This window comes from Musca domestica, unplaced genomic scaffold (genome assembly GCF_030504385.1).
Source record: "Musca domestica strain aabys unplaced genomic scaffold, Musca_domestica.polishedcontigs.V.1.1 33, whole genome shotgun sequence".
NCBI classification, from domain to species: domain Eukaryota; kingdom Metazoa; phylum Arthropoda; class Insecta; order Diptera; family Muscidae; genus Musca; species Musca domestica.
This window is the reverse complement of record NW_026712312.1, coordinates 1,727,251-1,738,087: the sequence shown is the minus strand read 5'-3', so window position 1 is coordinate 1,738,087 and position 10,837 is coordinate 1,727,251. Positions and strand designations below refer to the sequence as shown.

The 10,837-nt window shown below is 35.7% G+C and overlaps 2 protein-coding genes across 3 annotated transcripts in view; one reads left to right on the top strand and one right to left on the bottom strand.

Moving 5' to 3' along the window:
- Nucleotides 1–402: 402 nt before the first annotated feature.
- Nucleotides 403–1,103, top strand: LOC101900315 (trafficking protein particle complex subunit 1). The gene is made up of 3 exons (XM_005180681.4): nt 403–573; nt 644–786; nt 842–1,103. Exons 1-3 carry the CDS (start codon nt 475–477, stop codon nt 1,035–1,037), a joined length of 438 nt encoding a protein of 145 aa, XP_005180738.1. The 5' UTR covers nt 403–474; the 3' UTR covers nt 1,038–1,103.
- A 6,684-nt stretch (nt 1,104–7,787) lies between these two features.
- LOC101900140 (sodium-coupled monocarboxylate transporter 1) overlaps nt 7,788–10,837 on the bottom strand; it is a 301,185-nt gene continuing 298,135 nt past the window's right edge. For both annotated transcript variants that reach the window (XM_059125300.1, XM_059125301.1), the window contains 2 exons: nt 9,220–9,494; nt 7,788–8,868 (listed from right to left, as the gene is read on the bottom strand). In XM_059125300.1, coding sequence (XP_058981283.1) covers nt 8,154–8,868; nt 9,220–9,494 — 990 coding nt within the window. In that variant the 3' untranslated portion in view covers nt 7,788–8,153. The remainder of the gene's footprint in view (nt 8,869–9,219; nt 9,495–10,837) is intronic.

Sequence of the window (10,837 nt, the reverse complement as noted above, 5' to 3'; positions counted from 1 at the left end):
CTTTAAAAATATATATACAGATAAGAGGCATGGAGATGATCTTTGTGATATCTATGTTTATGTCATATACGACGATTTATACAAAAAATAGTTTTCGCTTAGGGCCCATTCACTATTCCTTGTTGTTAACATTTATGTCATTCAGATGCCAGATTTTCTCCACGTTGAATACTGGCTGCCCCATAAGTTCCCATAAAAGGTATAAAAGCCTATAAAAGTCTTCGGCAATACATGAATATTAAAAATAATTTTATACCATCTCTGATATTGGCAGATTTGGTAAACAGCACAATTCATGGAAGTTGATTGCCTTTAACAGCTGTTTTGTGTTATCACTCCAAAGTGATTTTCATTTGTATCTAGAAGAAGAAGAGAAAAAGTTACTGGGAAATTTCACAGAACTTTTACTTCAATTGAAAAACAATTAATATTTGAAACATTATATTACAAATATAAAACAATCAAATTATCCAAATGAAAGTATTTAATTTATATATATTTGATAAATATGGCACCCTGATGTACTATGCCGAATGGAATCGTACTAAGAAATCGGGGTTAACACAAGAGGAGGTAAGGAAAACATTTCACAGCTAAAATTAATACATGTAGAGTAAATAAATACATGTTTAATTTCCCACAGGAAGCCAAGCTCACCTATGGCATGTTGTCGTCCATTAAATCCTTTGTAAATAAACTTTCACCCCATGACCCAAGGGAGGGATTTCTGTATTATAAGACTAACAAATATGCTCTACATTATTTGGAAACGCCTTCCGGGTTAAAGTAAGTTGATGGACATATGATCTTTATCTGTATTCTCATTTTATTGTATTTTCAGATTTGTCTTGAACACCGACACCAATGCCACAAATGTCAAAGAGCTGCTGCAGCAGGTCTATAGTAAAATTTGGGTAGAATATGTGGTGCGGGATCCACTGTGGACACCCGGAACTCCTGTCACATCGGAGCTTTTTCAAACTAAATTAGATGAATTCATAAAACAGTCGCCCATTTTTGGTCTAAGAAATATATGAGAAGTCTAAAGAAACTGATTGGAATTTAAAATATTTGTAATACCTACTACAGCAATTAGGTTTTAATACGCTATGGTTTTCGATTCATTTAAAAAAGGAATTCAGGACTATCAAAGCAAGGTTTACGGAAGGCAAGAAGCATTTCAGAAAATATATGCTAACAAGGGACTACGTATGTTCGGTCTTGAGACACTGTAACGTTTTAAGAATTGTGTTATATACATTATAAGGATCGCCTCAATCGCTCCTATCTTCAGAACATCCACATTCGGAGGCAGCGTGTTTAACAAATGATCGTCATGATTTTGCGTAGGTCCAACCCTACTGATCACAGATTCAATAAGCAATGAATGTCAATAAGTTAAATGGCTTAGTGGCTAGACCATCCAAATTGTTTCAACATTGAAAATATACAAAGAAATTTGTGGAAAAAGGTCGCAACATTTGTTGGCCCTTATTGCTAGCTGTTAAACAGTGGAATTTTAGAAGAGAGCCAAAGTGGAATATTTGCCAGAACATTTTAGGTGTGAATTCGGACCATTTACAGGTAACATCTGTAGCTATCTTCTATGTATATCATGATAATAGGTCCTTGGATTATGTAGAAATACAAGATGTATGTTGACCTTTAGAATTTTCTGATATATATATATATATATATATATATATATATATATATATATATATATATATATATATATATATATATATATATATATATATATATATATATATATATATATACCCTCGTAGGTTATATAAAGTTTGTCATTTCGTTTGTAACACATCGAAATATAAACTTGAGAACCCACAAAGTATATATATTTTTGATCAGCGTAAGATTCTATGTCAATTTAGCGACGTCCGTCCGCCTGTCTATCTGTACGTCTATGAAAATCACTCTAGTTTCCGAAGGAAATGAAGTATGTTGATTTTACTCAGATATATTTTATGTCTGCCGGACTTTTGGTATTGAAAATGGGCCAATTAGTAGGGCCACGTTTTGGTATAGCTCCCATACAATTGTACCGCCAAATTTAAGGCGTTTTGGTCGTTTTAGTCACAATTTTAACCCGAATTTACTGTAAATTGGTACTTTGAGTTCCCAGCATGTAGACACCTTTCTTGGGTAGAACTGTATGTAGGTCCAATTATCTCAATATATTCGGTATTTATTTAACTGTACCTCCAGATATTCGACATTTTGATGATTCGTGTCACACTTTTAACGGGAATTGTTCAAAATGTTATTAGGAGTTCGCTATGGGTTCTTCCTCCTATGACAGAAAATTGCCTATACAAATTCTCGTCTTCGTATAGACCTCATGTAACGATACCTCCTTTTATTCGATATTTTGACGTTATTAGCTACACTTTTCACCAGAATAATTTTAAACTCGGTTTATGGAGTTCGCAAGTGGTATCACCTTTACTGGTAGATAATTGGTTGTAGAGGTCCACGTTTTCGTATACCCCCAGTATAACAGTACCCACAGATATTCAGTATTTTGATGATTTGTATCACACTTTTCAACGGAATTATTTCAAATTAGGTATTTGGAGTTTGTAATGGATGCTACCTCCTATGAAAAAAACTTGTCTTCCTATAGGCCAATATAAGCTTAACTCGAAAGATGATTTTTTTTTTATTTTGCAAATTTGTTCAAATGCTGGCCGATATTAAAATCTCGAACCGGTCGATCTTAGCTGTTCTTTTTCGTGTTTGTTTTTTTTACACTTAAACCCTCACCCATAGAGAGGGTATATATAATTTATTACGACCAACTGTGCCTCATCGAAATAATGGTTTTAGACCCTATGTCTCTTTTGACCTAATCCTTTTTAGGGCGTTTGAAGTCGATCTGGTGATGTCCGTCCGTCTGTCTGCCTGGCTGTTGCGCACGATAATTCTAGAAGGGAGTATCGGTTTTGGTCCAAACTTGGAACATCGCAATATTCACCAAAATATATTTAAATAATCCAACACTGCCTGAGGGTATACATCTGTCAGCAAAACCGACGGATATTTTTTACTCTTGTTAAAATGATCACTTGGTATAATATTATAAAAGTTCGAAAAACGACTACGAAGTAGAATTGTCAAATTTTTGTTATTTTGGATTTCTTGCAGTTATTTAATAAATAAACCAAAAATCATCCATCCATCCGTTTGTCCATAAGTTTTTAATAAGAAAATGTAGGTAGATGGAATTTTCTGTCCAATGGAAATAATTGTTTGATCGATTTTGAGCCTACCCGTAAAGAGCTTTCTACACTTTATGGTTTTCTGTAATTCCCATAATTTCAACGGTACCACCGGATTACTGTTATGTTTGGTCAAAAAGTCACGCACACAAAATTCTGTCTACATACGATCTAGCTAGACGATTATCTGTGTGGTAATCAAAGATTCAGAGATGTCATAACGGAGATGTCTGCAAACATCCAGACATTACATAAATACATGAAGAATATCTTACTTTCGAATGGCATGTGCAAAAGTTCTGATGAAAAAAATTAACAACAATTTAAAGACAACGAAGAAGTGGTAATTACGGTGGCGGGAAGATTGTAATAAAAAGCCCATTGTTTTTGTATTTCCGGATAATTTAATGATTTTCGGAATTGTTCAGACAATTGTCTTTCTATTTAAATATTGCTTCTTGTATTACGAAAGCAACATTTGACAAAGTTACCTTGGGTGTGAAAACAACAAATCGTGAAAGAATATTTTCATAATAAATTCGTAGACAATTCTGCATTATGAAGTTCATTAAAAGTCCTTTATTAATTGTATTGCTTACAATATTCGGCTTGAATTTGTGCTCCGCACTATTTTTTAAACACTGGATCAATAGTTTGACACAGTTAAAGGAATACGGTGGCCCAGTTCCTTATTATGGATTACCCTACAACAGTTACCAGAATCATTATTACAACAGATTCCGTTATTACAACAGAAAGCGTACCAAAGTGGGAACCATCAAACCTCGAAGTGGAAAACGTAATGGTCGCACTTATGCGGAAATAAGGAGAGTACTATATCCCAATCCATATGCAAATGTGGGTAAAAAGGGATAATGAAATAATTATAAGCATAAATAAAATGTTATGAAAATGAATTAATTAAGGTGTAATAAATAAATACCAGTAGATGCTTGAAAATCTGCCATTAAGGGATAATGTTAATTTTAAATAAAACTGATTTTTTTATGAAAAGTGTATGATTTAAAATGGACCGCGATCAACGCCGATTTGAAATATTATTATTTCCACTTCAATAACTCAATTTTCATCTCCGATTGAGAACATCACCCACATTAACTTCTTGACTAATGTTATATTAGACGCAAATCTACCAATAATTAATTTTGCAAAAATACATGACGATTTTTTTGTGGTATAAGTCAGTGAGTGGCTCTTTAGGTAAAGGAATGTCGGATGAAACATATACATGGGTGCTTTAGCTACTTCTGAACCGATTTTCACCAAATTTAATGTACTTGCTTCTAGACTGAATTCGGTCAGATAAGCCAAAATTCAGGTCATTTGGGCTGATATTAGCCATTTGGTGCACAAAAACCCTGAGATCGGTTGAAGATATATATGGGAGCTATATCCAAATCTGATCCGATCTTGATACAATTTGGCAGAGGTATTTCTGGGTTCTATCTGATATCTAGTACCAACTATCATTGTTGTCGAATACATATTACGCTTGTGAGGCACTTTAATCTCCAAATCGGATAAAACATATATATGGGAGCTATAGCTATATCTGAACCGATTTTCAACAAATTTCAAGTCTTGTTTTTGGGATGGATTCAGTCTTAATTACCAAAATTCAGTCCATTTGGGTTGATATTAGCCATTTGGTGCACAATAAACCTGATATCAGATAAAGATATATATGGGAGCTATATCCTAATCTGAACTGACCTCGATAAAATTTGACAGAGGTATTTTTGAGGAGCATCTGATGTCCGGTACCAAAATTTCATTCTTGTGGGTTGCATATTATGCATGCGAGGGACTTAAAACCCCAAATCGGAAGAATCATACAGGTGGACATGAAAAAACTGCAACCAACTTCTGACAACTGTCATTTCTAATCCACTCGTCCGACAGCTGTTAAAATTATTCCAATGACAGCTCATTATATTGCTTACAAACTTACAAAAGCATTTTGGTGAGCATTTTCCAAAAAAAAAAGTTATTCGTGATGAAATTCAAGCGTGATAGTGTCATTTCTTTATATTTGGCTGGAAAACCACAAGTGGCTATCGTTAGAGCACTCCAGCATTTAAATGTGAATAAATCTTTTGTGTCTCGTACCATCGCTCGTTACCGTGATACTGGTAGCGTAGTCCGACGTCGAGGAAGTGGACGGAAGAAAGCAGAAATGGTTCGAAAAGTAAAGAAGCGACTTGATCGAAACTCACGTTGCAGTGGCCGAAAAATAGCTCGTAAGCTGAACATATCGCTATATTCTATTCGGAAAATATTCCAAATGAGCTCGGGGTAATGCCATTGAAATTCCAAAAGGTGGAGGAACTTACACCGCAACGTAGAAAAATAGGCTCAAAAGAGCTGCAGAGTTGCTTAGCTTGGCCGAAAGGTGCGAACTGCCGAATTTGGTTTTTTTCCGATGAGAAAACATTCCTTGCCTAGCAGTTTGTAAACAAACAAAATGATCGTGTTTACTTGTCAAATAGGTCAGCTGAAAATGTGCACTTTCGGTTGGCCATCAGAACTCAAGCCAAAACAGACGATGGTCGCTCTCCGCTTGCATTAATCGACCATGGCATCAGAATAAATGCCGTATATTATATCGAACATATTCTGGAGGGTGTATTAAAGCTTTGGTCACGCAAGCATTTCGGCCGCAGACCTTGGACATTCCAACTGGACTCAGCACCATTGCTCTCAGCACGCGCCACCCAAGAATGGTTACAAAATGAGGTTCATCGCTTCATTTCTAGCACTCAATGGCCACGAAAATCTCCGGATACGAATCCGTTGGACTATTGTGTCTGGAGTATTTTGGAAAGCAAGGTTGCCACTTTAAAATACCATAGTGTCGATCACCTCAAGCCAGATCTTCGCCGGGAATGGGCCAAAATACCGCAGAGCAACATGCGGGCAGCGTGTAACGGTTTCTTTGGCCGTTTGAAGGTCATAATTCGTGCCAAAGGATACCAATTCGACCAAATTTAAACTTATTCTAAAATTTGATGCTATTTCCGATATTTTTTGATTTCATTCAATAAAATTTAAAAAAAAGTGAAAATTATGGCGTTTGACTTTGTTGCAGTTTTTTTATCTCGCCCTGTATATCATCTTCACAACAGATCCTGCGTTAGCAAGGAGTTGGAGGCTTATTAAGCTTTTCTGGAGCGTTGTGTTTATCTTTATAACAGATCTTGTGTTGATGGAAATAATGCGATGTACAAAGTCTGAATGGTATTGGATTTTAATTTTGCTTCTATGAGCTTCATGGATATTCCAAATATTGAGTTTTTGTGGGGGAGGTACCAGAAGGAGTGGACCGATGTATTCCATCTTCGCATAAGATATTGTGTTTGTAGAAATAATGGGATGTGTGAAATATAATGATAACCTAATGCTTATTTCGCGTTGTATGACTTTTATGGATATTCAAAATTGTGACCCCCTTTAGGGGATTTCGACCTTTTGTGTGGGAGGTACCAGAAGTAGTTGACCGATATATTCCATATTAACACCAGAACTTGGGTTAATAAAATTATTGTGCGAAATTTGAAGACAATCGGACTCTTACATCACATTTTATAAGAGTTGTAATTATTCAAAAATTTGACCCTTTGTGGGGGTGGTACCTGATGTAGTGGACCGATATTGTCCATTTTCACACCTGACCTAGAACTGATGTAAATATAAGCATTTGCATAGTTTGAGCAAAATCGAATGACTGTTTCTCTTTCTGTGCAGAAAATATATTTTTTGAAAATTTCGACCTTTTGTGGGGGAGGTACCAGAAGGAGTATACCAGACCTTGGGTTAATAAAATTTTTGAGATGTGAGAAATTTCAAGAAATTTCAAATTTAATATTACGATGTACCAAGTTTGGATATCGGATACTCCCTTCGAGAGTTATCGTGCGCACCAGCCAGACAGACGGACGGACATCGCTAGATCGACTCCAAATGTCCTAAAACGAATTTGGTCCAAAGAGACCTAGGTTTTAAAACGTTTTGCCCGTATCAAATGATATATAGCCTCTCTAGACATTTGGCTGAGGGTGTAAAAATCCATTTCCCAAATTTTTTCTTCTCTAAAATTGTACGGCAAAAAAATAAATAAATAAAAGTTCATACTTCATTTAAATTATCAAGTGATTTTTTCTAGAAGCAAATAAATATTTAATTATAATTTATAATATCCCCGAAATAATTGCCTTTTAAAAAATATTAATAGTATTTAATAGAACTTACTCGTTTGAAGTACTTTTGCAATAATAAAAGTTGTATGTTCTTTGTCCAATTGTTTTGTTTTTTCCGATTCTTTTTTTTTTTTTCAAAAAATAATAATGACCTTTTGAAAAACATTAATAGTATTTTTTACAACTTACCCATTTGAACTATTAAAAAAATAATACAATTTTTATATTCTTAGTCCAATTGTTTTATTTTTTTATTTTTTTTTAATTTTTTTTCTTACAAAAAATATTATTTTCTTTTTTTAACTCTGTTTCATGTCATTTCAATTTGTTTTTGTTTTTCTCTCAGTGCATGCATTTTTTTAATTGTTGTCTTATGCTCTATAGACTTTCATTATATTAATAATAATAGTTTTTCTTTTTTTGTTTAATTTACCTATGGAATAAATTAAATTCTTATCTAGATCTATATGGAGATTGGGATTCTAATAAAATAATAGTTTGTTGTTGTTGTGGTTGTATTTTAAACTTATTACAAAAAAAAGGAAGAAAAAAAATATCATATTAAGTAAATATCAATTAAGTCACAAAAGGAACCTGCCATAATGCTTCGATGCAGGTCAGCTCTGCCAAGGCAAAGGTATTTTTTTTGTATGTAAATGGAGGCAAATGTGGCATGTTCGATCTGGAGGCATAATCAAACATTTTCCTTGGTATTGTTGTGCTGATGACTGGCATTGAATTGATTGCGTTCAACACTGGGCAGGTGGCTGGAGGAGGTATTTTGTGTTTTTGGCATTTCTAATGTTACGCTGTCAACATTGACGCCAGCGTCATTATTGACATTTGTCATACTCGTCGTTGTTGTTGTCACTGTTGTTTGGGCGGGATTTTGTTGAAGTGTTGAGGTTTTTGGTGGCGATGATGCAGCCGGTAACGACTTGATGAAAATCACATCCATGGGATTTTTACCCTTCCCCTCACCATTGCCACTGTTGTCAGCACCAATTATAATATTGGCTTCATTTTGTGGCTCAAAAGCGTGATTAATTTTGGCACCACTATTACCATTACCAACATCCGCAGATGCGGCAGCAGAGTCAACACCACCATCCAACGATCCGCTGCCTCCTCCTTGTGCTGCTGCTGCTGCTTGAAATACTGAAACACTGCCATTGGAGCCAAGCACGGTAACGATTGTATTATTGACATCTTTGATATAGTACGGCTTACTGCCGCTCCAGAAACGTTCGTACAAACGCAACACAGCCGGATGCAGTAATTTCGCATCGTAAGCGTCCTTGGGGTCCTGTGTCAAATAACTGGCTATATAACCAATCAGCACAGTCAGCGCTGTGCCTATGAGACTGTAATACATATAGCTAATGGAGTACATGTGCTGCAGTGGTGTCCTAGAAAGGGGGGGAGAGAGAGACGAAAAAAAAACAAACAAAGATACAGATCAGCAAAGAGACATGGAATATATTTCTGTTGTGGCAGGCCACCACAACATTGACAACTGACAGTAGGCAATGAGCCATACAACCAACCATCACGGAAAGGCAACATTGCAATGCCCAGGCAATTTGTTGGTGATATCAACAGCCTGTCAGTTTGGTTGTCTGTGTTGGCCCTGGCTAGTTATCCTAGCTGGTATTTTGTAGTTTCTATTTTTCTTTTTTTTTGGTTTTGTGTGACTGACTCAACCTTTAGTCTGTTAGCAAAGCAAAGGAAAGGAAAGAAATACAAAGTGATTTTATTACCGTTCTTCGACAGCTGCCGTTGTTGTTGCTGCTGTTGCTGCTGTCGTTGAGAGATTTGCCACCATTGCCAGCAGAGTATCGTTTAGCATCACGTAATTGCTGTTAACACTACCATAACCATTGATGATGTTGTTGTCGTTGTTGTTGTTGCCACTGCCATCTAGAGGCATGACCGGCGTGTGCTGCATTAGCCAGGATGATTGAGTTGGCAGGAAGGAGTACTCATCGCTTGTAGGCTTGTGTATCGATTGTGAAAATGTGAAATTTGAGCAGCCCTATAGACAGAGAGAGAGAGAGGGAGTGAGAGAGGAAGAAACATTCAAGATAAACAAACGCACTCACACACAGTCGTAGTTGAGTAAACACTAACAGTAGTTTCCTTAAATTACAATTGATAAATTGTGAGTGTGTGTGCTTGTTTAATTATGAGAATTTTCGCTATTGAGTGTATGATTTTGTTGATTAAATCAAAATATCTGAGATATGAGGTGAGAAAATTCGATAGTTTGATTTCAGGAAATTATTTCATATACTCCAAGACTCTGACAAGTAAAGAAAGTCTTAAAGTCGGGCTGGGCCGACTTTATGATACTCTACACCAGTTTGCTAATTAAGTAGAGCTCCACATAACAATTAAAAGTTTTTATGGGAGAATTCAATCATACACGCTATGACTATAATTTAAAGTTGAAAGGACTAAATATGCCGAAGCCTTTGCCTCCTTTAAATTCGGACTTGTATTGCCCATTTGGCGCACAATTAATTTGAAATCGGATAAAGGTATTTATGGGAGCTATATCTAAATCTGAAACGATATCGATAAAATTTGCAAAGATATTTCCGAGCTGTAGTTGATATATTTCTCTGAATATCGTTGTTACGGAGTGCATATTACGGCTGTGGGTAACAAATACAACAAATCGGATGAACAATATATATGGGAGCTATAGCTATATCTGAACCGATCTTCACCAACTTTGACATAATAGCTTCTAGACTCAATTTTGTCGTAAGTGCCAAATTCTATCCCATTTGGACAAATATTAGACGTTTGGTGCACAATAAAATGTAAATCGGACGAAGTTATATATCCAGAGCTATATCCAAATCTGAACCGATCTTGATAAAATTTAGCAAAGGTATTTCTGAGCTGTATTTGATATATTTCCCCAAATATTGTTGTTACAGAGTACATATTACGGCTGCGGAGGACAAAAATAACAAATCGGATGAACAATATATATTTGGGAGCTGTAGCTATATCTGAACCGATTTTCATCAAATTTGGCATACTTATTTTCAGGCGTAATTTGGTTATATGTGCAAAATTCCATATTATTCGGGCTGATATTACACGTTTGGTGCACAATAAAAGGCAAATCGGACGAAGATATATATGGGAGCTACATCTAAATTTTTACCGATTGTCTCCAATTTCAACAGGGTTCGTCCTTGGGCCAAACAAATGATTTGTGCAAAATTTCATCTGGATCGGACAATAAATGCGAACTGTATTTTGTTTACAAAAATACATGGACAGACGGACGGACGGACAGACGGACGGACATGCATAAATCGGCTCAGAATGTGATTCTATGCAGATCAAAAACCTATCTCA

Excerpts from the sequence above, each read along its gene's own strand:
- LOC101900315 (XM_005180681.4), top strand. The coding sequence starts at position 475 with ATGAAAGTATTTAATTTATATATATTTGATAAATATGGCACCCTGATG. Across the intron at positions 574-643 it reads CGGGGTTAACACAAGAGGAG|GAAGCCAAGCTCACCTATGG; the intron begins GTAAGGAAAACA and ends AATTTCCCACAG. Across the intron at positions 787-841 it reads GAAACGCCTTCCGGGTTAAA|ATTTGTCTTGAACACCGACA; the intron begins GTAAGTTGATGG and ends TTGTATTTTCAG.